The sequence below is a fragment of the Mirounga angustirostris genome, unplaced genomic scaffold, assembly GCF_029215605.1.
Source record: "Mirounga angustirostris isolate CCGP_5_RB_7025 unplaced genomic scaffold, mMirAng1.0.hap1 SCAF_5, whole genome shotgun sequence".
Classification (NCBI taxonomy): Eukaryota; Metazoa; Chordata; class Mammalia; order Carnivora; family Phocidae; genus Mirounga; species Mirounga angustirostris.
Genome location: NW_026991713.1, coordinates 102,984,160 through 103,010,233, shown reverse-complemented (window position 1 = coordinate 103,010,233; position 26,074 = coordinate 102,984,160). Strand labels below are relative to the sequence as shown.

The 26,074-nt window shown below is 45.1% G+C and overlaps 1 protein-coding gene across 12 annotated transcripts in view; it reads right to left on the bottom strand.

Annotated features, from left to right (window-relative positions):
• The window catches only part of CACNA1C (calcium voltage-gated channel subunit alpha1 C), a 653,963-nt gene that overhangs the window by 135,389 nt on the left and 492,500 nt on the right, over positions 1 to 26,074 (bottom strand). For all 12 annotated transcript variants that reach the window (XR_010411642.1, XM_064591748.1, XM_064591749.1 and 9 more), the window contains 4 exons: positions 25,916 to 26,006; positions 18,356 to 18,382; positions 9,655 to 9,815; positions 8,456 to 8,681 (listed from right to left, as the gene is read on the bottom strand). Coding sequence is in view for 11 of the 12 variants with exons in the window: in XM_064591748.1 (XP_064447818.1) it covers positions 8,456 to 8,681; positions 9,655 to 9,815; positions 18,356 to 18,382; positions 25,916 to 26,006 (505 nt within the window). In the remaining variant the exon portion in view is untranslated. The remainder of the gene's footprint in view (positions 1 to 8,455; positions 8,682 to 9,654; positions 9,816 to 18,355; positions 18,383 to 25,915; positions 26,007 to 26,074) is intronic.

The following is a 26,074-nucleotide window of genomic DNA, read 5'->3' as shown; positions in this document are numbered from 1 at the left end:
TTCTGTGTGTGTGAGGTGGGAGCAGGGGTGGGGTGGTGGTGGGTTCTCTCACACAGGTACTTAAGTCAAACATACTTTGCACCTCTTCCACGTCATTTCCTTTCCTACAGCTTCCCTAAATTCATGGGCAGAGTTTCCCCTGCCTAAGTCAAACTATTATGTATCAAGGGAATAGACAGATGGTTGCCAGAAGCAGGGGGTTGGGAGAGTGTGCAAAATGGGTGAAGGGGGTCAAAAGGTAGAAACTTCCAGTTATAAATAAGTCCTGGGGATGTCACGTACAGCATGGTGACTATAGTTAATAATACTGTGCTGCATATTTGAAAGCTGCCAAGAGTAAATCTTAAAAGTACTCATCACACACACACAAATTTAGAATTATATATGGTGATGGATGTTAACTAGACTTATTGTGGTGATCACTGTGCAATGTACGCAAATAGCGAATCATTATGTATACCTGAAACTAATATAATATTATATGTCAATTATACCTTAACAAGAAAAGAAAAAAGTATGTATAAATTACCCTACAGAAAACAGGGTTGCTATGGCTTTGAGACCCTTGTGCTAGGATTTCCCAAAGAGCTCTGAGAATGTCTCCCTTGTGGAAGAACTCCCATCCTGGTGGCTCAAAACCAATGGCTGTGGGTTCAAGGGCTTGAACCAGCCTTTAAGAGACAAACTGCAACCAGTTACACGGATCAGCCTACCCTCCTCGTGAAAAACACCCAGGCTGAAAAGATACTGCTTTGAGGACCAGTCACTCAGTTCAGACACAGGGAAGACAAATAAACAAATGGCTGTTTATACTGTTTGTCTCCGATTTCCAGTTGCTTCCCATTCAACAGGGGCAAGGTGGAGTCTGCCCTATGGCTGTTCCTTTGGAGCAGAATTAAGGGAGCAGAGCTGATGCCCGTGGCATGGCATGACGAGGGGCATACAGCTTGCCGAACAGAAGGTGTCCATTCCTAATGTGCACGTGGTTGGAGATGTTTTATGTGCTCTCTAAAGGCCCGAGACAAAGGGACTGTTGTACTGATGTTGTGGCAAAGAACACTATTAGGGTTCAGAGAAGAGCTGGATTTTGGAACCTGGCATGCCTTGGCTGATAGCAGAAGATAGGGTGGGGCCTCATTACCACTGATATCAATGAGCTTTGTAAGTGACAGGTGGCAGCCTCTGGGCAGGTGACATGAAATAGCATTTAAATGAAATGTTAGCAGCCTTGCAGGTCCTGAAGCTCTCTCCTCCTTAATGCCAATCTGATTCTTGGTGGCTGTGACCACTATGGCATGAAGATCACATGATGCCTCAGCTCCCAGAAACACTCTCCTTTTTAGACATATTAGCTTCTAGACATAAAAACTAAAAGGGTTAACCACATATTAGCAATCAACTGAAAACCATGAAGCACACACACTCACAAAAAAAAGAGCTTGGGAGGAAAGTGAGCAGCAGCCAGGGAAATGAAGTGTCTTGTCTTCAGAACAGTGAACACAGGCATCCATATCCACAGAAGTCTCCATTCTGTATTTGGGGATTTACAGCCCCAGATGCACATGCCCAGCTTTTGAGACTCCCCTCTTCCCACTCCACCATCCTCTGACACTCCACCAGCCACGGTCATCCTTGAGATCAACTTTTCAATTCTCCTGTGGCTCTGAATCATTCTTTCCAAAGTATGTCTTTGCCCTCCCCATCCCCCATCCAACCCAGCCTACTGTTCTCTCTTTAAAATAGGGTGCATGTGAGGGTTTTCTTACCCAAGCTATTTCTTTGTTACCTAAATTCTCTCACTTGTTGACTATGGCTTCACTTTTGTCACCTTTCCCCTCCATCTCTCTTGGCTTAAGTGACCACCATCTGTGCAGGCATGCTGTATCTCCATCATTCTTCCTTGCTAAGTCTGTTTGGGCCCCACGGACTTATCCCACATCTTCAATGGCACAGAGTGACCTAAGCCTTGCTTGAGCTGGAACTTTCATCCTGTGAACCTTTGCTTCAAATAGCTCAGGGCCGGGTCCTTTACATTCTAGGTATGGAGCAGATCATCAAGCTTGCTATAAATAAAAGGTCTTCACAATAACAGTACCAATAGCTTTAAGGTGCTTTGCAAAATGCTCCACCCTACTTCCTCTCTGTTCCAGAGAAGTTCATAACTAAATTTATATAGTCTCAACTCTTCTTGTCCTGAGGGTAAACCCCAACCCCCCCAAAAAACCCCACAAAACTCCTTTCAGTGTTGGTGGCAGTGATCTATTGTTGGTAGAGTATTTATAAAGCAAATTTCCTGCAGCAAATCTGTGCGATATGAGGCTTCTATACAACATTCTTAAGGGAAGGAGGAGGAATGCATATAATGTAAGCTGACTGAGGAAAGCACAGAAGGCTCACTCAGGGAGGAAGCTCAGCCTTGTCCTCACCTCTCCCTGGCCACATGGGCATCCAAGGTGGGTATGCAAAGACTAGTCCTTCAGTAAAGCTGGCCCCTGGTTCTGACAGACACAATAGAGCCTGGAGAGATTAGTGTGATGGGAGGCTGAACTAGGCATGTGCTGGTCCAGGAAGAGCCAGAGAATTCTATAATATTATAGTCTGGGACAGCCAGGGGCCCAACGCCAAATCTACCAGTTTAATTCCTGCTGATACTGACCTCTGCTCCCTCCATTCTAGGAGAATTCACATTTTATGTGTTTTACTTTAGAGTCAAATTCTGCCTTGGATAACAAGTTCAAAGGTCTCATCTTCTCTGTTTGCATTAGAAGTCTTGGTCACACTGAGAAAGGAACTTACTGGGAGGAATGTAACCTGGTCAGGCTGTCTGTTCTTGACCTTGGGATTACCTTGGGATTGTGCTCCCCTGAGGTCCCGGACCACAGAGCTACTCAGTTCTGCTAGTGGGCTCTTGTACCAGACGTGTTAGGGTTAGGAAGGGAGCACATTCAAGTCATCCTCACCTGTGTCTTCTTAATCCCCAGTAGATGATACCAGCTAGTCACTATCCCAGAGAATAACCACCCTTCATGCTGACGTCAGTGAGTAGGCTCTTGAGTCTGAGCTGCCTTCTTCATAGACCCTGGCCTGCAAACTGGGCAGATGCCAAACATACCTCTTTAATAATGGTCCTTAAGGAGCTCAGAGCATCCATGGTGCCCTAAGAAGAGGAGGGCTAGAGTCGGAGGGTGGGGGCTATGTAGGGTTGGATCTGATACTCATGGCCAGACTCTGGCAATTGAAATGGAGACATTTAGAGGCTGGAGAATTTGCAAAGCCTCTCACCTTGGGGCTCTATGGAGCCCATATGTGGTCATGATTTACCAGTAAATCTGTCTGTGCTGAGTCAGCCCAAACTCACATTTCAGGGCCTGGGAAGGGAGCCACAGGGGAGGAGCAGTAGGAGAAAGAAAAGGATTTAAGGTTTAAGAGAGAAACAGCAAGGGCTGGAGGGATTTCAGTGCATTTAAAAGCCAACTGTATAAAAAATGAGATGTGATTAGTAAATTGGAATCACGTCCAGATTTAGTCTGAGGTCTTTCTTCCTCCCTGTAGAATGGTAAGTCAGACTGGGCTGACAAAGAGTAGACATAGTTGATATTAAAAACTGGCAACATTTAAGAGCCCTATAAAACCTCAAAACAGGAGAAAGAACCCAATCTATGATGTGGCTGGAAGGCCCACTGGCATGGGTAATGTACCCAAAGATGACAAATATTTTGGCCACATGGATGCCTCTCTGTTCTCACTGAGGCAGGAATCTTGCCTTCCCTAGTCCATAATATACCACTTCTAATATTATTAACACTCGGGAATCAACTGATTTACAGTCCAATGCAGGGTTCCCAGACTTGTTTTTTTTTTTTTTTGAGACATATAGGATGGATGATATTCATATACACAGTATATTCTCTAAAGCATCCTCAGATTTTGACAAAACACTCAAAAAATGAGCATGCTAATAATTCATTTTCATCATATACCATATTCATATTTGTCATATACTGAAGACTTCAGGCAGCATGAAGAGTGATAAGTCCAGCCCATTCTTGCCCATTCATAAAAGTATTTGGTAATGCAAATGACCAAGAGTGAGGGTCAGGAACAATATTGAACAATAATGAATTTTTTGTATTTTTTTTTTTTTTGGAAAAGAACAATGTTGAGTTTTTTTGTATTTATTTTTTTGGAAAAGAAACTTCATAAACTTTGGTATTTCAGCTCCTATAATAACAAATTACTTGCTACACACTGCTCAACTGCTCTGGACATACCATGGTGTCTTGACATCATAGTGGAGGACTCTTGGTCTAGGTCAGTATTCCAAACTCAGACCGTAGGTCCTGGGTGAAGGAAGGGAAACTTGGAATTATAGGAAGGGATCCATGAATCCATGGATACATCAAGCATTACAGCGCTCTAAATAAATAGCCTGTCTTGTGTGTACATTACCACTTTTCAAATGTGCACAGGTTTATAAGAATTAATGAAGCTCAAATAATTTTAAAACTTTGCTGAATTCATAGTAGCTCTTTATCATTATATGTTTTTCCAATCAAGAATTATCAAAAGTACAATCTTAACATGGTTAGGGGCTACAGTAGAGAGTGTAGATTAAAAAAATCAAGGTTTCCAATGATATATAAAGGTCTATACTTTTAAGACAGGCAAGTGGACAAAGGACAGCAGCAGGAAATTAGGCCAGTGTTTTTCAAAGTGAGGTCACTGGACTACAAGCATGGAACTCTCTAGAAGTTGCTAGTCAAAATCTCTAGCGGTGGGGATCCTTCATGAGCTCTCTTAATGAGTCCAACTAAGTTTGAGAATCACAATCACTGGTTTAGAATGCACTACAAAAAATGCTTCTTTAACACACAAATAGTAGTGAGATATTACTAAGTATTCTCCAAGAGGTTTTAAAAGAAGAGAGAGAAATATGCTTGCCTGATGGCAGGACCATGCACAGATGACCCATCTCGAGGGACCATGATGTCCACTCCCAGACCATATTTTAGGCATTTTCTTGGTCACTGGAGTATACTGGAGACAAGGTTCAGAGGGGGCATGGGATTCCCCACATAGTTATAGTCTCTATGTTGTTTTCCAAAGCCCCCAGAGGGTTTGGAGCCTTGCAAACAGGAAGATGATGGGCTTTGCCAAAGTAACAATTAGATAATTAAATTATTCTGTTTATAGACTTTATAGAGATCTGAAAATACCACCCATCTTTCTCATGGAGGGACTACAGGAAGCTCTCCACAAAGAAAGATTTTAAAAAATGGCTTCTTGGCAATAGTTTTAGCTTAGAAATAGCTAAATTATTGATTAGAAAGAGGACGACTGTCAAATCTCTTCAAGACGCTATGACAATATCTAGGAACAAGAATTCTTTACTATAGGAATCTAAAAAACAAAAGCAAAAACAAACCCCCAAACACACAGACTTTTGAGAATTATTTAGGAGGCACTGAAAACTCCAAGTTAAAAATAGCTTTTACCAGACCCAAGGAAGAACAAGTAGAATCAGTGAATAACAACAAGAATCAACTTGTAAAAATCCTTTAAGTTGTGTCGCTGGGACAAAGATGGCAAGACAGTTTAGCGGTCAACTCCACAGTTCACAATCATGGTTAGGAGCACAGAACCTGAGATCAGATATACAGACCTGCTATTTAATCCTAGCTTCACCCCTGAGCAGTTTGTGTGGGCTGGGCAAGTGACTGAAGTCTCTGAACCACAGTTTCCTCATCTGTAAAATGGGAATAATAACAGTGCCCTGCTCTGACTCTCTCTTACAGGTCATTAATGGTGAGGGTGAATCAAGTGAAAGCAGTCGGGCCACACTATCTGCACAGAGTAAGTCCTGATGCATGTTAACAATAATTGTTAACTCTATGTAGTTAACAATATTTGTACTGTAACTATATTTCTACTACTTTTACTACAAACCAAAGATTTTCTGTAATGCCAAGATATTCAGGGCATTCAGAAAGAGATTTTTCTGAGGCGAGGGGAAGAGAGGTGTTTGCTTAAGAGCATTAAACTAGTGGATTTAAATTCTGCGTGTCCTTGGAGTCCATCCTGTGACATTAAACCTTCCCCAGGGACTCCCTCTGTTCCTGACTTCCCATAGCACATATTCCCCCATCCCAACATTTGCCAGCTCATTTTATTCTGTCTTAGATTGTCTTTCAATGGTTTCATGAGTACAAACTCCATCTCCCCAGCCAGACTGTAAATTTCTCCTGGGTTCAGTTCATACCATACTCCTTTTGCCCTATCTCTTAGAGCTTGACGTGCAGTATGAACATGAGAGAGAAACAGAAGTAAGACCGTGTATATGTTTAGATGGCTCTCAGTACTCCTCCTCTCCCTCCTCCAAGTAACAACAATGATAATAATTAGATTAATAATAAACCCTCTGGCTTTTGAAGGTCCCTGGGCCTGGCACTGAACTGAGCTCTTTAAATACCTTCTCTCACTTGACCCTTGACCCTCGACAGCACCACAGGAATGAGCTGCTGAGAGAGCCATGAGCAGAACAGCAAAGCAAGGGCAGCTTTGCAAGCCCCGACCACTCACTCAGCCAAGTTCAGAATACATCGAGCAGGGTGTGGTTACTTCCAGGTCTTTGAATGAAAGATACCAACCCCATTTCCTTTTTTCCCCAACACAATCCAACTGATGGTTCCAGTGCCCCTTTGGTCATTTGGGCTCCCAAAGCAGAGACTCTTCTGGAGAGGAGGCGTGTACCTCTGGGAGGCAGAGTTTGAGCCCCGTCCCTACCACATGTTTCTGACATGTCCCTTCATGGTTGACCACAACCTACAGTGAGAAATATATATTATACTGCAACTCAGACATATGTCCCAAAGATTTTTATGAAACAATGCTTATGTTCATGTGAGGCTTCTGAGATTTTCCTATTCTATTTCATTCCTTCACTGAAAATGAGATATGAAGAAATCAGAACCCATATATATCACCAGTGGGAATGCAAAATGGCATAGTCTCTTTGGAAAACAATTGGGCAGTTCCTCAAAATCTTAAAAGTAGAGTAATCAAATGATCTAGAAATTCTACTCCTACGTATATGTCCAAGAGAAATGAAAATGTACATCCGTACAAAAACCTGAACATGAATGTTCATAGCAGCATTATTCATAGTAGCCAAAAGGTAGAGAGAAACCGAATGCCCATCAACTGATGAGTGAATAAACAAAAGCAATGTATATCCATACAATGGAATATTATTTAGCCATAAACAAGAATAAAGTACTGACACATGCCACAGCATGTGAAACCATTATGCTAAATGAAAGAAGCCCAGTCACAAAACACTGCATACTGCATGATTTCATTTATAGGGATTGCCAAGAACAGGTAAATTTATAGAGATAGAAAGTAAATTAGTGGTTGCCACTGGGAGGGAAGGTGGGACAAATAAGGAGTGGGTATGGCTTTCTTTCTGGGGTGATGAAAATGTTCCAAAACTAAATTGTGGTAATGATTGTAAAACTCTGTGACTATATAGAATAACACTGAACTGTACACTTTAAAGTGGTGAATTATACAGTATGTGAATTATAGCTCAATAAAGCTGTTTAAAAATGATGGCTGTGATCCACTTAATTGATTTCACAACTCCAAATGGGTCTCAACATGGTTGAAAATTACTGTTCTAGAGCATACTGCCCACCCCCCTGCCCCCGCCTGCGCCTGTCCTCTTCATGAGAATCACGACTTGACCTGGAGAGTTGGGGAGCCTGCAGTCTTTGGGTGGGCAGATGGACAGGCAGATGGAGAGGGGGTGAACGTGTGGAAGGAGGGGTGAGAACCATCTGTGGCAAAATAGCCATCATCCTTCTCCAGTTAAGGAATCCTGACTACATTTTCAGCAGCACATGCACAGCAAAAAGACCACATTGCTCAGTCTCTCCAACAGCTGGGTGGCCAACAGAGCCTTGGTGAGACGCCTAGAAGAGCTCTGGAAGGGGCTGACTCAGCCAGGATGGATGCTCCCTTTGGTCCCTCACCCCTTCTCTTCTCCTTGCCTTGATTCATTCAAACATGATGGCTCAATCTCTGGAAACCACCTCATGACCCTAGGAGTGGAGGGCAGTCCTAAGGCTGTCAAAGCAAAGGACATAAGGGGACTGGGTCCCTGATGCCTTCTTGAAGCCTCCTGGGCTGCCGACCTCTGCACTTCTCTTATGTAACTGAATACATCCCGAATTTGCTTATGTCACTGAGTCGTCTCTGGTATCAGCAGCCAAAGGCATTTCTAAATGATATGTCATCTAAACGAAAAAAAATTCCCCTCTATCATATATGAGCCAAGGATAGACCTTTCAAGAAATAGCAGCTACTCTCCCACCCAGGCCTTTCTGCCTCCCTTGCCTTCTGGAAGAACCTTTCCTTGAGTCCCAGGTCTGAAGGGAAATGAGAACCCAAATACCTTGTGATTTTAAATATCCGCAGCAGCCGGACACATCTCAGCACAGAGATGCCCAAGGGAGACATGATCTTGGTCTCCACCAGGATGGTCTCCAGGATGCCCCCGCACACGATGAAGCAGTCAAAGCGGTTGAAGAGGGACACAAAGTAGGCCTGCAGGCCTAGGCTGTACATCTTCAGCAGCATCTCTGCAGTGAAAAGGGCCAGCAGTGCCTTGTTGGCCGTGTCTGGTGGGGTCAGGCGAGGGGGCAGGATCCCAGCACGGGGGTGAGAGGAGGAGGAAGGCGGGAGGAGGAGAAAGAAAACAATTATCACTGCTGGAAAAAAAAGCACAGATGCTCCCTTTCCAGCCAGAACACCTCCCCTCTGTGTTGCTGCCAGAACAGAACAATTGGGGCCAAATCGCCAGAAAAGGGGTATCTAGTTATAATCACAGTAAACATGATCTACCATGCATCAAAGGCTGTGTGTGCTGATCTTCTTTACTTCTTTACTAGCTGCTTTTTCAGAGATGAGGAGTGAGGTTCTGAGAGGTGAATACTCTGCCCAAACCAATCAGCCAAAAAGGGGAGCCCAGGCCACCCAAGTCCACTCTCTGCACTGGGAGACGGTCCACTTCCCAGGGTTCTGGAATGCAGCCCCCATGTCTGCTTGACTCCCTGGGAGTGGAGCTGAGGCACTGGCTAGGGAGGTCCTATTCTAGGGCTCCAGGGAAGGGCGGGGCTACTAACGGCCCATGGAGGACAGCTCCTCGTGCTCAGGTCATGGCTGTCCTCTTTCCTGGCTTTTTGCTCACCTCATCCACACATGTTCTGGCAGGCCCACCTGCAGGCGACGGTAAGGCCTGAGGTATTGAAAACCCATTCTGGGAAGTTGGCAGCCAAGAGTCTGAGATAGCCAAACAAGGGGCAGCATGTGTCCTTGTCATCTGGACCCAAGAGCGACTGTTGGGGCAGGCAGACCGTGTGGGCCCAGCCAGGTGAACCACATCTCTTTATAATTAGGTGGTGCATTTTGCTATGGGACCTGCAAGCTCGTCAGCCCTTGGCATCCCCAGCATGGCATCTGCCAAGAGCCAGGGACACTTTCCCTGCCAGGGTGGCTTTCTCGTCAACCTTGTGCCTGTGACTATTCCCTTCCTGGGATTCAGGGCCGAGTTGGCAAGAGTACAGAAGGATAGCGCCGGGGGCTTCCTCTCACCTTGCACCTCCGTGAGCCAGTGGGGCTGGTTGTAGTGTTCCGAGGCGATGGTGAGCGTGTTGAGGAACACCAGGAAGATCACAAGCCAGTAGAAGACATTAGACTTGACTGCGGCACGACACTTTCTTCTGCAGAACCGGTTCCACCGGCGCCAGTAGCGGCTGGAAAAGGAGCAAGGAGAGAAGGAAGGGGGCAGGGCGGAGGGCGCTGTGAAATCTGAAAGACACCATCATGGTTTCCTTTCTCCCCTCCGTGGACTTGGCCTCAGCAGAGCAGTGCAATGTGGTGGTGAGGAGATAAGCTTCCCGTCAAGTTAACCGGGCTCTGCCACTTACTTGTGTGTGTGGCCCTGGCCCTTCTCAGCTTGGGTTCTCTCATTTGTAAAATAGGAATAGGGTCAAGCTCACAGGGTTGTTGTGGGGATTGATAAAATACCATATAATGCGTCTGGTATAAATACATATTTTTGATTTATAATAATGACATTATTCAAAATTGTATTGTACAACGTAAGAGTATTATTAGTAGTGATGATAGTAGTAGGACTAGTAATGGTTACCATTAATGAAACCTTATCCATGTCTGTTACCGTACTAGACACTTCTCATGCCTTCTCTTTAATTTAACCCTGCAAAGCAGGCATTACCCTGATATTCAGGAGGAGAAAACTAAGCCACAGAGGTTGAGTACCTTGACTGATATTACACAGTGGCAGAGCCAGACTTGGTTTTCCCCCTAGGCCAGATGCTGCCTCATCTGTAAAGTGTTATAGGTGAATCTGGATCAGAGGTTCTTTGCTTTTATGGGGTTATGGAACATTTTGAGAATCTCATGAATGTTTAGATACTTTGTTCAGAAAAAAACGCGCATACCCACACATACACACATCTCTATATACAAGTTCATGCAGCACATGGCCTCCTGAAACCTCGGCTGTGGTCCATATAATGTTCTTTTGGTCTCTTGTTGAGGGACTTATGTCAATGACTCTCAAACCTGGCTGTACATAAAATTACCTGGGGAAGCTTAAAAAAAATAACCATCAACCCTCACCAGTACCCAGACTCCAACTCCAAACCAACTAAATCTGATTCTCTGGGGGTTGGGTAGTTTTTAAAGCTCCCCAGGTGGTTCTAATCTATAACCATGGTTGAGAACCATTAAGCTAGATGATGCTAATTTTTAAATTCTATGGTGGAGGAGTTTACAGCTTCCAGTAGAAAACCAAACAACTAACAAAACAATTTCTAGGGGAAATTTCTAGGGGAAGTATGAGAAATGCTCTTTTGGCCATCTGGGCTGGAGATGATGAAGGCAGTAGCTTTATTAATGGAAAAGAGGACACTGAGTTGACAGTGTTATTTTGAGACAGAATCAATAGGACTTTGAGCCTGACTGGATGCACAGGGTAAGAGAGAAAGGTATGGAAGGGACGGCCAAAATTTCTAGCTGGAGTGATTTGGAAGAATGGCACCTCTAACTGTTACAGGTACAGACAAGGAGAAGCAGTGCTCTGGGCAGGGAGGTTGCTACGAGGAGAAAGGTGGGGCGCTCAGCTCAGGAAATAGGTTTGAGGTGCTTGCAGGTCATGTGTGTAGAGAGACCCAGCAGGGAACTGGAAGGCAGCGCCCCTGTTCGGGTAATAAAGAAGGCAGTGGGAGGAGCAAAACAGCATCTCAGAGCAACAGTCCATGAATATCTGTATTCAGGTTTGTATTCTAGGTTTGCAGAAATGCAGACCCCTGCTGCGATGGATCCCTCCACCCACCCCCAAAACGGCCTTTTGAGATAGCTTCACTTCATCTGTATTTTCACTCTGTATTTTCTACCTACTATCTGTGGAAAATCCTGTTACCAAACTTTTGTTAGCTCTATTATGAGATTAGAAACGTGAGAAGTACATCTAAGGAGAGAACTCTTTCCTCAGAATGGCAGGGATAACTTAGTTTTTGGCCTGCAGAACAGGGAGGGAAGAAAGACTTAATCAAATAGTGTTCTGATCTGACCCTAGCTCTTCGTGGGTGCTTGAATGCCATCTCCAGTGAGCGCTATCCCTTTGTTGGGGACACTTATCTGCCACTTGAGGCTAATTCACTACATAGAGAAGAAGTGCATCAGGGTCAGAAAATTAAGGTTTCCAAATGCTAGGGAAGCTTACCTTCCCCAACATACCACCTTGGGTAAGAGTGAGGATGGAGGAGGGTGAAGAGAGGGACAAAGGATGGGATAAGGGGTCTTAGTTGGTCCTCAGGCTCCTCTGCAGTTTGCCAGCTCTTGGTACTGAGGAGTCTTATCTCAACAGGGCAGGACGCTGCTTCTTTCCTGTCATTGTGGTTATTAATACTATAGAGAAATTTGGTATGACTATTTTTTTCCTGAAAAATGAATTTTCAGGACAAACTCATATCTGACCTTAAATAGCTTACATTGTAGTTTCAAAGGGTGTTTTAAATAGATACAATCTTTTGTTAGAGAAATCACGGATAATTGTTACTCAGAGTCCAAAGGAATGAAGTTTGCGTTCCTTTACAGTATGTAGAAATGGACTCAGAGTCAGTTTAATACTGAGAACTTGATTCAGCTCCTCTTTTCCCAAGTTTGGGATGTGGGGTGCCACATGGTCAGGCCTGTCCCATGGGTCTAGGACTGCCTGACCCCCTGAAGGAGTGGCTGTCAGAGGCAGGGTCGTAGCTGCCAAATGTGCTGTTCCTGTGCACAGCCATTCAGGGGAGTCACATGGATTTGGGCTGGGGTGGGGGTGGGGGTAATTACTATCCAGAGAAAGTATTTAAAGATAATTATACACCTCCCACTCTTCAAAATATAGCTTTGCTTGACAACTGGTTTCCTGGCAACGCTTCCTACGGTATAATAAATGTAATGATTTATTAGAATGTGTAAATGTATTTGTGTGTTTACATATGCATGGAGGATATAGAAATTAAATGATAAAATAGGGAGGAGAAATTTGCCTGCTATTCATGTTCCCTTCATACTAACTAGAAAAGTCATTTACTCTAGAAATAGAAGTTCCCATATGTAGACATAGGACAGAAGGGCGGATATGAAATGTGCCTAATCTACTTCTTCAAAATTCTATATTGTTGCAGTCCCATGGGAAATTTCTGCTCAATTTACCCTGGGATCCACCTTACCTCTTCTTAAGTCTGGGCTTTGCTCTTGCCTTTCCACCTACGTGGACTGTCCCCAAACTGTCAGGACCTCCCCTTTCTATGTCCTGCCCACTCTTTTTTTTCTTTTAAGATTTTATTTATTTATTTGACAGAGAGAGATACAGCGAGAGGGAACACAAGCAGGGGGAGTGGGAGAGGGAGAAGCAGGCTTCCTGCTGAGCAGGGAGCCCAATGCGGGCCTCCATCCCAGGACCCTGGGATCATGACTGGAGCCGAAGGCAGACACTTAACGACTGAGCCACCTAGGTGCCCATGTCCTGCCCATTCTTGAGGGCTCATCTCAAGTCCCAACTTCTCCATGGGGAACTTTTCTAGTCTCCCCAGGCTCAGAATTCCTGTCACACTTAGGTTTGCATTATTCATTTTAGGTATACATTAAAGAAATATTTATTAAATACCTATCCTGGGATAGGTACTAGATATTCATCAGTTAACGTGATAGTCTTTTTCTGCATAAAACTCATGTGGGCAATAAAGACACTTAAGCAAGCAATCAAAGAGTGTGCTTAGCACTATGGCAGGCTTCGCAGAAGTGCCGCAGGAGCGCACCAAAGGGCCTCCGAGCCCATGGTGGAGGAGCCAGCAGAGGTTACTCAGAGGAAATGGGAACAGAGGAAATGGCTTCCCATTTCCCCATATTGTTGGTCATCTTTTACCGTATGGTTCTTGCCTCTCCAGTGAGATCATAAGACCCTCGAGGGAAAGGGACTGTGTCTTGTACTTCGCTATAGATCCACAGCACTTAGTGCAGTCCATCTTACATGGTAGGGACACTTGACTGACAGCTTGGTAGAACAGCAGAGACAATTCTGCAGATTTACTAACTTCTTGCTGAAGACAAGGCTTGAGAGCCCTGGAGCTCTTGTGACCCAGGGATGAAGGTGGGGGTGAGTGAGGGGCAGTGCTACTGAAAAAGTTTGCTTGGCACATAATTTTGGATAGGCATCTAGAAGAGGAGACAACATCAAAATGGTGGACACTTCAGGCTCTTTCTAGTGGCCAGAATAAGTTCCTATCTTTTCTTTAACTGAGAATGAGCAACACAGGAAATGATTAAATTTAATTATTTTATACTATACCTAAGTAACTTAGAATGGACTATCAGAGAGTAGACAAATTTGGATATTTGCCTTGTCCCAGCTGCTCATTCCACTGAAGATGGGGCAAGACAGTCCTCCCAAATTTTAGAACCCCATGGGATTCACTTCAGAACTCCATAAAGTTAAGATCTGGAAACTTTGACAGATTATCTGATTAATTCCTGCAAGTTGCACAAAACTTTCTACATCATTTGTTCCTTAACTGTTTAAATCCTATTCTGAACAGTTAGCCCCAAATGTTGCAAAATTCCTTATTGTGACTAATTCCTCCAAGTGGAGACTTGGCTTACCAAAGGAATACCCTAATATTGGCCTAATATTATAAGTCAATTAATTTGCTGAATTTCCCCTAAAGTCTCTCTTCTAGTATTTCTTTTAAGTAAACTGTGATTTTGCATCATTGAGTATTGCAAATGTAATAGGCTGGTTGGAAACTCAAATTGTCTTATTTGTCATTGTTAAACTGAGAAAATGATCAGGATACTTTAATTTTTTTTTAAACTCAAATTTTAGAATCATTTTTAGAGTACAGCAGTCTCTTCTCTGCTTACAAGGTTATTTGGTTATTTCTGAGTTGCAAAATTTCTCTCTCCATTTTCCCTCTTATACTACACTTTTCAGTCATGCCTGCCACAACCAAACAGGCAGGAAGTATGAGGAGACATTCTTCTCACATCTGTAGTGGAAACCTTTGCAGCAGACAGAAATGGCTCTGGGTCTACTTTGATAATTTTTTTAAAGATTTTATTTATTTATTTGACAGAGAGAGACACAGCGAGAGAGGGAACACAAGCAGGGGGAGTGGGAGAGGGAGAAGCAGGCCTCCCATTGAGCAGGGAGCCGGATGTGGGGCTCGATCCCAGGACCCTGGGATCATGACCTGAGCTGAAGGCAGACGCTTGACGATTGAGCCACCCAGGGGCCCCTACTTTTTTTTATGGCATTTTCAATCCATTGCCAGCCTTTGATATTCCTTAAATACACACCATCAGTGGGCTGTAGCATCTAGACTAGAGGGCCCCCGTTTGCTATCTGCTCAGACCTTTTAGGGCCACATGGTCTGGTGCAGTAACTACTAGCCACCTGTGGCTCTTGAGCACTTGAAATTGGCCAGTCCAAACTGAGACACATAGTAAGGGTAAAATACACTGGATTTCAAAGACTTAGTACAAGAAAAAATGAATGTAAAATGTCTCATTAGTAATTCTTTTTTTTTTTTTTAAGATTTTTTTTTTATTTATTTGACAGAGAGAAACACAGCGAAAGAGGGAACACAAGCAGGGGGAGTGTGAGAGGGAGAAGCAGGCTTCCCGCCGAGCAGAGAGCCCGATGCGGGGCTCGATCCCAGGACGCTGGGATCATGACCTGAGCTGAAGGCAGACGCTTAACGACTGAGCCACCCAGGCGCCCCTCTCATTAGTAATTCTTATATTAATTACATGTTGCAATGATAATGTTTTAGATACACTGGGTTAAATGAATTATATTAAGATTAATTTCACCTATTTCTCTTTACTTTTTAATGTGGCTACTAGAAAAACTTAAAAAGTCTTAATGTGGCTCATATTATATTTCTATTCAAAAGCACTGCTGTAGAGCTATGGGCCCATGCTCTAGTATTAGTATTCCTGGACAGAACGTTTCACTAGGCTAGCATGGTGGTTAGTAATACAGGTATGGGTTCTGACTCGGCCAGATGTGAACATGTGACCCTTGGCCTCTCTCAGCCTCAGTATCTTCATCTGAAAATCGGTAGAATGATAGTGCCAAACTACTGGTAGTACACATTTTGGGAATACAGTTTTCTCTCTGTACGTTTTGGGAATACAGTTTTCTCTCTGTATTTCTGTTGTATCTTGAATAGTAGCAGCAGAGGGAGAAACCCTTCTCAGAGATCCTATGGCTGGAATACAGGAGGTTAGGTAGACAGCAGGTTGAGCTGAGTCTCAAAGCTTAGCAAAGAGTCCAAAGGTTTAGGGGGGGCACTGTTCCTCTCCTTTGTTACAAGTATGGGTTGTACCATAGGTCACTGGATAGAAAAATGTTCCCAGAATCTCCTGGGCAATCTTTTACGAGACAGAGTGCATACAAAGATGTCATTTCTCTTCCAATCCTTCAGATTATGTTCATTCATTTGTTCACTCATTCATTTGTTCATTTATGATTCATTCATTTATATGCAATGAGAATGATATTTTGGAAATATTTTCAAATGGATTTTTATATCCCTTTACTCTTACTGTGTGGGGGATTTAAAACTGCCAGGAACACAAAGTGCTTTCTCAGCTTTGGCTGTCAAATCAGACATTTTATTTGAGTCTGTGTAAGCCTATTGTCTTACTGAGGCAAGACCACTTATTCATTCATTCATTCATTCATTCATTCATTCATTCAGCAAATATTAATTCAGTCCCCATTATGTATTAGCCACTTCCCCAGACACCGGAGATAAAGCAGTAAAATCCAAACACTATCAAGAGAGAAAGGATTTTTTGTATTTCTGTAACTCTCTTTCATGTAATAAGGGCTAGGCCTGGTAGACTTGACCCTAGATTTTTTAATGTAAAGGAGGTCTTGGCTTGAGAGAAAGAGGAATGGGAGAAAGGTCTACATTTTCCAATTCCAGTGAATTATGGGAGAAAGAAGATATCAGAAATAGAGGTGAAAGTCAGATACCAGAGTCCTCACTTAATTCTCAGTCCTGGGTGCTAAGTCTCAAGAGATTGCAGAGGGTTGCTTTAGAAACACCCAGATAGTCATTGGGAGGCCCAGGTATGCTGAAGCTAGTGGATAGCCTCCACTGGGTATAGTATGGGGGGGGGTATCTGCAGACCCCTGGGAGAATGTCAGCCTTTGGCTCAGAGCTCTATTCAGGCTGGTGCAGACAGCAGCAGGTGGCAGAGAGGTAGGTGAGCCTGGGGTCCCCAGAGCTTGTTCATGGAGTGTGAAGGACCTGGAAGTGTCCACACACTCAGATGAGGTATGGAGGTGCTGAAGTCAGTGAATGACAGAGCTTGGGGGTCAGAAAGCAGAGGTGGAGATTTCAAAATCAAATGTAAATATGGGGGGGCATGGACTCCAGCGAGTGGATGTCCAAACCAGATGGGCTGCTGCACCCCAGTAAGGACCTGAAAGTTCAGAGAGAAGCCCAGACCAGCCATCAAACAGTGGAGATAGGCAGAGGACTCAGAGGGATTCCAGGAGCAGCCTTCACCAAGCCCTGTTTACTTCCCAGGATCTTGAAGTTCCCTGCCCCCATGCATCCAGACTCCATCCTGGAGAAAAGCTGGGGAAGTGGAAATATGAGAGACTGAACATTTTACCTTCGGGGACTATTTAAAGCATAGCATTGGGTTCCATTTACCCAGCTGGACTAAAATTCAGTGTTATTTATGCTCTTGCTACACAGTGGGTGAGGCTAGGGAAGCAAGATTAGATCAATTACAAAACATAAACAACCAATATTTTTGGCATGTACAAGCTTTGTGGGGGAAAATTCGCATCTCCACTCCACAAATCCATTCATTCATCCATTCAACATACATGTATGGACAGCCTACCCCTGGGCAGGCACTTAGCTAGGTTCTCTAGAAAGAATACGTCTGAGGCATGCAGAGCCTACTGAAGGAGACAGGCCTGTGAGCCAATAATTGGAATGTAGTATGCTAAGTGCTGTGACAGAGGTATGAATGGGAGTGGAGGAAGGTGAGTAACTTCCCTGGAAGAGTTTGCAGAAGATGTAGATGCAGTAACATCTGAGGTTCTTAACAAAAACCTGAATTCTCCAGATGAAGACTTGTGGACACAGTGATTCAGGGAGAAGAAAGGCTGCATGGAAAGGCCTTGATGTCTGAGAGGACAGGGAACATTCTGGTGACTGCAAGAAGTTCCATGTGGTTGGAACAAAGAGTGTGTGCAGGAGAGTGCAGGAGGTGAGGCTGGAAAGGTAGACATGGGACTGAAGACCAGGGGTCCTGTGGAAGGTTCTGAAGCAGAGCAGTGTCGTGATCCTATGTGTTTTCCATAATCTTTAAAGTTCATTTCTTACTGTGTTCCATAAAGATGAAGTAGGCAAGAATAGTAGCAAGTGTCCACATTATATTTATTTTAACTGAACTTCATCTTATAAAGAAGGGAAACACATTAGGTCTCCCAACCTCCTAGGGATGGTACTTGCCAAAAAAGACTGGCAAAGAAAATTCAACAAATATCAACCCCTGAATTATATGCGGGATCTGATCTAAAAGTCTTTTCTTGATAGCCATACAAAAGAGAGGCATTTACCCCTTAGAAAAACACCCTCACTGTACCCCCCCCACCTGGTAGGTATTACCTTGGGCTACCCAAAAGTGTAACCGGGGACAGAGCTGGTGTGCGGTAGGAAAGAAGAGCATGCGTTTCACTCACCTGAACTTTGATTTGGAAATCCGGTGGCTGAAAGAGAAAAAGCAGATGTTACCAAGGGACACATATGCATATTCTTCCATTTAAAAGATGTTCAGCAGTCCCAGAGAAGTTTGATGGCCCTGGGTGACTAGAAATGGGTGCTGGATGGATGTGAGGAGTGAAGCAGAATGACTCCGGAGAGAGAGAGAACCCTACTTGTCAGCATCTCTTGGTGTGTTTATGTATATGACTGTGGAAACTGAGGGCTGGCCCAGCTGACATATCTACAAATCTAGTATTTTCTAAGTGGAACTAATAGTCCCTGGAGAGGGCAGGTGCTGTGTGGCACACAGCATCTGCCCAGCAGGTCCAGCCAAGTCAGGTTAGGCCATGTGTTGGGAATGCAGCACCTTGATGAGAGCCATGCAGGGAAGGAAGGCCTCTCTGCAGATGTGAAGGTCTCACCAGCTGGAAACCACAGGCAGGAACATGTCATTGCAGACCCCACTGCTGTCCCAACAGGAGCTTGGCCAATGCTGGGGTATGAAGGGAAGATAAGCAAAACAAGCCAGCTGGGAACTGAGAAGCCACTATAGTCCTGGCCTGAGGGCTGCAACTGGGCCTAAAGGAACAGCCATCGGTCCTGACAGAAACCCAGGATGCTGACAGTCACATGAAGCCTTGAAGACATGGGGGATTTCTGGGCAAAACACAGGGCAGGTGTGACTCGAAGGGTTGTGGTATGGGGAAGGAGGCCCACAGAAAGGTGGACCCTTCAGGGAGGCCCTGAGGCTACTGAGTTCATGTTGGAGAGTGCAGGGAAAACTAGGAGGAGAAAGGCTGGGAGCCGGAAGGGAGGAGAGAGAGAGAGAGAGAGGAGAGGGAGGGAGGAGGGAGCGAGAGAAAGGGAGAAAGGGAGAGAGAGAGAGAGAGAGAGAGGGAGGGAGGAAGGGAGGGTGGAAGGAATGTAAGCCCTTGAGACAAAACAGGTGAAGGCAATGTGTCAGAAAAGGCTTTGGTGTTCAGGAAGTGAACCAGAGGATTGCAGGTGGAGCAACCATGCTCAGATGGACACGTAGATGGATGGATGCAGAACACAGGTTAGAGACGAAGAAAGTGATAGAACACTGGTAGGGAGACAAAGACAGATGCAGACAGAAAACAGAAGCAAGGAGTTCAGGAGGCGACCGCTGCAAGCCTGTGTTGTCCCAGCTCAGCACAAAGTGAGCTCTGTCACATAGCAAGAAAACAACCTCTCTCGTTATTTTTTATTAAAAAAAAATTAAACCAGAAGATGTGACAGGTGGCAAAGCCATCGTGCATGAGATAATTATATCTCTGGGGCACTGAGAATCCTAGCCAAGTGCCTTTACTGCTCTGAACCGTTAGCTAATAACCTTTTCCCACCCCCAAGGCTGCTTGCTAGGGCTGGAGTGTTTAATCACATGTTAACAAAGTGTGTGGGAGGGGGACCAGGAGCCAAGGGCAGCATTTTTATTTAGAGCCACAGTTTAATGGGGGAAACAAATGTTTTCCAGCTGCTAATTGGGTGATGGAGAATCGAGGTCTTCTCTTCCCCAGCAGGGCCATGCTGAGCTTGGGGACCTTCAGGGTCTTCACTAGGCTTACTTTTGGACAGTTGCCTCTCTGCTGTTAGGCATAAGCCAAAGTGGATGACCGTGGCCTTTAGTCTCATGACTCTGTCTACACAGCCTGGCCTGGCCCCAGGCCTTCTCTTAGAAATGTCTCAGTGATCCTCTCAGGGGTGTCCTTCAATGCAGACCATGTGCTCTTTCCTTTAAGTCTCTCTCAGTCCAAGGGGGTCATAAGCAAAAGTGGGTTCTTAAAACCCAAAATCATATCTTCCAGGGAAATGACTCTGGGACGTGGGCACAGAGGGGGATCAGAGCTGAGGTGACTTTTTGAAATGACATCCTAGTCCTAGTTCCAGCATGGTCATGAGCTATGGGCCCTTCCTTGGCATTTTGGCACATTCTGAAGAGGAGGAAATGGAGCAGAACTTTCTTTTCCACTTAGTTACAAGTCCTGATGTATAACCCTTGACACCACACTTGAAGACTGATTTTTTGTTGTTGTTGCTAATCTCAGGGGATTGTAAGCATAATTTTAGGCTCACTGGGTCAGTTCATCCCCTTTTAAGTACCACATTACTTAAGAGCCCCTACTTAAGAGAGAGGAGGGTATTGCTCAAGTGGCAAGTGTCTAGAGACAAAGGAAAACCCTAACTCTTAGAGAGCTGAGGTTAGAACTCTGTAAAGCCTCCATACTGCCTTATATAGCAGGGAGTCAACTGTAGAATCCCATTTCATGAAAACAGAGGACCCAGTTGCTCAGCAGCCTCACCTCTTGGGAAGTAAGTATTGGCTCAAGGTTTGGAAAGCTGGTCTGTCTCACTCTGTGAGTAAGCAAACTGGGGAGTCTATGGCAGCCTGGTGTCATGGCCCCCACTCCACACCCTGGGTTGGCTGATGCTTCCTCCTACTGGTTTTTAAACCACTTCAGATTCCTCAGCACAGTAGAGGCTCTAGTTTCTCCAAATCCCAATGGGGGATGCACAACTTGCTCAGAAGTCTTCTTGGCTTTTTCTATCATTATTGTCCTAGTGAGGTACAATTCCCACCTCATGTTTTAAATGATTTCCTGAAGAAGAGCTAGGAGGTGGACAAAGTAACTGACACTCAAGACCATCAGAGCAATTCTACTGGGTTGGACCTGAAGTCGCTTCAACCCAAGATACTTTCTCTGCCCAGGCCTCCAAGACAAACCTTCTAGGGAACCATGATTTTTGTTGTTGATATTAAGGTTCAAAATTAGAGACGAGCCCCAAACTCCTTTCCTTTTGCTTAACCACTTACTTCTTGGGGGCCTATTTATATTTCAGCCTTTCTCACCTTCTTAGAGTAATGAACACAGTATGTTTACTACCTGCGGTATGAAATAGTATCTCCCTGAATTGTCTCAATTTGCCTTTAACGTAAGTCAGATGGCATTGCAGTCACCATCCAGGCTGACACACATCTGACTCAAATTCCTTGACGCCACAACTTCAACACTGTCCACAGCTGTTATTCCTAGAAGGGTAATGGACCTTGTCATCACAGAGCACTGCTTCAACAACTGGATGCTGAACTCGGTAGCTCCACATTCTGGCCAGATTCTCCTTCTCTATTCCTCCTCCTGCTCTTGCTCGGAACCCAGTCTTTGCCCTCACTGGGTCTTCCCCATCATTCACCCCCTCCAGGGCTCCCAGGCTAATGCCAGGCTTAACTTCCAGGTCCCAGCTTGGCACTAGCGTCACATCAATGTTGCCCTCAACGCACGGCCTGGGACTTGTACTTTGCCGGCCTCGCTACACTGCTGCCCTGGTTCACACGGCTGTTTTTAGTGCTTCTGGGCCATGCAGGCTGCCAAAAAAATCTGTCGAATCGTTTTGCAAGGCTGCCTTCACATTTACAATGTCAGGCTCCACTGTGGCTTCAGCACTCCTTGGTGATCTTTTAGTGACCTCTTGGTGACTCACTAGCTTGAATCTTCTGTACTGTTCTTCAGGTTCCTAGGACACCTAACCCCCACTTTCTGTGACTAGATGACAGATAATTTGGTTTGACTCCTATCATTGACTTTCTGTATCAGAGCCTATTTCTGATTCTACATTCTTTATAGAACTATAGAGTTTGAGAGCTTGGATGGGGTCCTTAGATGTCACCTGGAACTATGGTTTGCAATTTATCGGGTTGTAGAATGTTTTATTCATAGGACATCTTACATGGAAGCCCAAATGAACAAGAGTTGAAAGTGGCTCCCAGGAGTTCTGGGCCTCTGCTAGTAGTCCCCGAGCCAACAATCAAGCCAACTCCTTCGTGTCCCAGAGGGCAAGACCAAGACTCAGATGGGAAGTGCTTTGGTTGAGGTCAAAGCAACAATGGCTTTTTGGTGGCTGACTGGGACCTGGTCCAGGACTCCTGATGCCAGGTCTCTTTTTCTATCTTCCAATTAGTCCCAGAGGTAAGGAACTTCTTCTTCCTGTGTAAATCTAGCATCTCCAACTGTGTCTCTGAAGTCAACCTTCTCCTCTTTTTAGGCAATGTCTTGCTATAATCACCCATTTCCATCCCAGCATCTGTAGACCTTCCATTTTCATTGGTCGCTTCTTTGCCGCAAAGACTGCCCCAGTGTTTTACTATGGTGAAAAACGAGTTCTCACTTGGCCATTGCTGCCTCCCTTTCTACCATCTTATTTTCTTCTCTCCCTTCCATGGCCTCACTTCTGGAGCGAGTGCCCTAAGCTGGCTCCTTCCCACCCTTCTCCTTCACTAAGACTCCAGCTCCCGCAAACAAGTCCTGTAGAGTGTGGCTCCAGAACCCACGACCACTTTCTTCATCTCCATGTGTGACTCTAGCCTGAGCCAGCATCATCTCACACCTCACTAACTGCTATCGAGGCTGCTGCCCTGTGTTTCACTGTGTTCCCTAGCGGCCTCACTTCTACCCATTCTTTCCCTGACATCCAAGTGATCCTTCGAGAATGCAAAACTAACCCAGTCAACCTCCCTTGCCAGTTCCATGTTCTTGTGACTTCTCACAGTCTTGTGATAAAGACAAAGATCATTAGGGGCCTACCAGGCCATGCCCTTCCTCCAGCCTCCCCTTCCCCACTCCCCCACCAATCCGCCCTGGCCTCCCAGTCCTTCCATCCAAGGGCCTTGAAACACACTGTTGCCTTTGACTGGAACATTCTTCCTTACTCTTCACCTCAATAATAATGTATGTTCACTCTTCAGTTCTCAGCTTATATTTTATTCCTCAAAAAAGTGTTTCCTAACTTGCCAGTCTAACCTGTTATTAACCCTACTACTTAGCTACTTTTCCTTCTTAACACTTATCCCTATTTCCATGACTAATTTACTTGCTTAATATCACTTCCACACCAGATTATAAACTCCAGTGAAATGGTATCAATTTTTTTCTCCTGCTATGCATCACCATCACTGTGCACCAAGCTGGGCACACTGCTGAATGAATGTACAATCAACAGTGCTCTCCTGAAACTCTCTCCCGTGGCCTTCCTGCAAGTGCTGCTGTCTGTTGTCTTAAAACCTCTTCATCTGTTTCACTTACTTATTCTTATTCTTCTGTCTGTCAGGTTCCCAAGATTCAGCCCTTGGCCAACCCTCATCCTATAGCCTCATTAATCGTTTTTATACTGATAACCTCAAGTGTGTGGCTCCATTCTTGTTCAGAGCTGAGCCTTGGACCTCCATATCCTGTTGCCTGCATGGTACCTACAGGTCCCTCAGTTGGACCCTTGTTTCAAATTTTACTTCAGCATCCTTACTGTTTTCTGTCTTCAAACTTTGATGGTTCCTTCTTCTTCATCACCTCCCTCTCCCCAACAAAATATCATATTGCAGTTCCTTTTTCTCTCTGCTCCCACCCCCTCAGGGACCATCTTCATCAGCCCTTCTCACTACATATAAATTTTCATCCTGACCTCATCTGACTACACAAGCCTTTTAATTCTTAGCTCTAAAAATGCCAGCCCCTCACTGTCTCCTCCCCATCACACTCGGTTTCAGCCCCCAGCCTGTTCTCACACTGTTTCTCCCACCAGGAATGTTGGCAGTCTTATTCCATGGTTGTCTGAGTGGGGTGGGGCTGGGTAGAGAGATGGGGAAAGACCATAATTTATTAAGTATATATTATAATCCTGGCACTCTGTCCAGGTATTTTATATGCACAGAGTAGAAGCATAAATGTGGATATTCATAAGGATAACAGGGACCATTTCTACAGAGCTCCTCCAGCCTGCAGAATGTGTCCTCAAGGAAATGACAGATACACTAGAGGTGCCAGCTTCCCTCTCTGGAGGATAATCATGTTCTCCTTCCAATAGATCTCCATGCTCTCCTGAAATGTACCTGCAAGTGACTTCCTAGGGCTAGGAACTTCTCTGGTCTCTCCTGGTTTGCAACTTGAGCTATGCCCCAAAGCCTGAGTTGCAGGGTCCTCCACCATCTTCTCTACAACCCTCCTTGGTGTTAAGACCACAGAAAGGCCTGACAGACTTAGAAGGTTTGCTGGGGCCCATTTGCAAAAACTTGAGTGCTTGCTTTGTATGGCAGGAGAAGAGGGAAAGGCTTGGACTGCTGCTTAAAAATGTAATTAGCCCCGTATTTTAACAACATTTTGACAATAATTGCTTCCCAATGATGCCGAGAAATCTGCAGTGCAGACTCCCTGGTGCCACTGTCAGAGTGAGTGATGCTGAAAGCCCTGTGTAGCCTGGAAATAGAAATTGCAAGAGCCAGTCTGTTCCTAAGCCTTGTTTTCCCTTCTCCTTTCTTGGAGACCATTCTCAAGGTTGGCATGGCTTGTGTTCAGACTCACCTACAGAGAATCTTTTTAAAGAGGTTGGGGTTTGCTCAGCCTATTGAGTCATTTCAGGGATGAAGGGTGAAATAAGATGCTGTTCCACTGATGGAGCAATTTAGAAATTCATTTCATTTGGGACTGGTCCTACTCAGAGCCTTCTGTATGCGGTGCTTTTTAGTGACTGGGGTGAGCTTACAATTCTTACACCAACAAGCCAACAGGAAAAGCAGGCTCCACTTCCAAGAGCAGACCCTGAATGCTCCAGGAGGCCTCATGCCCAAGGTCAGTGTGACTCCCTGACAGAATAGGACTTTAATCTTTGGACTCTGCTGAGATGCTGGTAATAGAATCAACAGTTTGCTTATTTTTAGCAGTTAAACTGTTTTTTCCCTTCACTTTTTTTTTTTTTGTGGGGGAACATTTCCCAGGGACTACTGGTTTCCATTTTTAAGATCAAAGATGGGTGATTGTGATAGTTCATGAGTGAATTGTTCTTCTGCGCACCTGGCGCAATCTTGGGCCAGTCGGCTCCCCGAAGCCTGGGGCCTGGGGTCTGCCCTAGGGGAAGGGAAGCTGTGGGCATCTAGGCTGGAGCTACTTTTGGACAAGGTGTCTGGCCATGTTGTGAATAAGCACAGGTGAATTTTGTATTAACTCCAGTTTGCACTTCAGGCATCTCTGTTTCCCTTCACTAGGTAGGTAACTAGAGTTGCAGAGAAGGACCAACATGTTGATTATCTCCCAGGGTATTTTCTTACCTGTTTGCTCTTCTTCCAGGTCACATTTACCAGAATGGAAAGGGTGGTGGGCAGGACCCAGGGACCCTCACATAGGTGCCTCATGTGACAGGGGGCAAAGGGGCTGGGAAGAAACAGACTTAGGAGCCACTGCCAACCTCCCCTCACTGTCCCCCCTAGCCCTGTCCTGTATTTCTCTGATGTAATGGAGTCAGACCGTCACAGGAGTGAAGAATCAGAGACTGGCCTTAGTATTAAGACTTCTCCCCCTGCCATGGAGCCATACTCAACACAGGGCCCTCTTTCCCCACACAAGTCGCTGCCTGAGTTTTCTGTTCCTCTGACCTCTGCCTCACCCACAATGGGCCAGCCCCTTGTGACTTCAGGACACAGCATCCCTGCCCGCATCCTTGGAAAAGCCCGAGTCCCTGGGCTCGCCGTGCCTACTCACGCCAGCCTGGCCCCGCAGTTCTCTCCCTCGATGTCACCTCCAGCCACGTTTTCGGTGTTGACAGACTCGGTCTCGCTTGTGGGCATGCTCACTACAAGAGTCAAAGGGATGCAGAACAAGGCATTGAGGGTGGGGAGGAAAAGGGGAGAGAAGAGCATT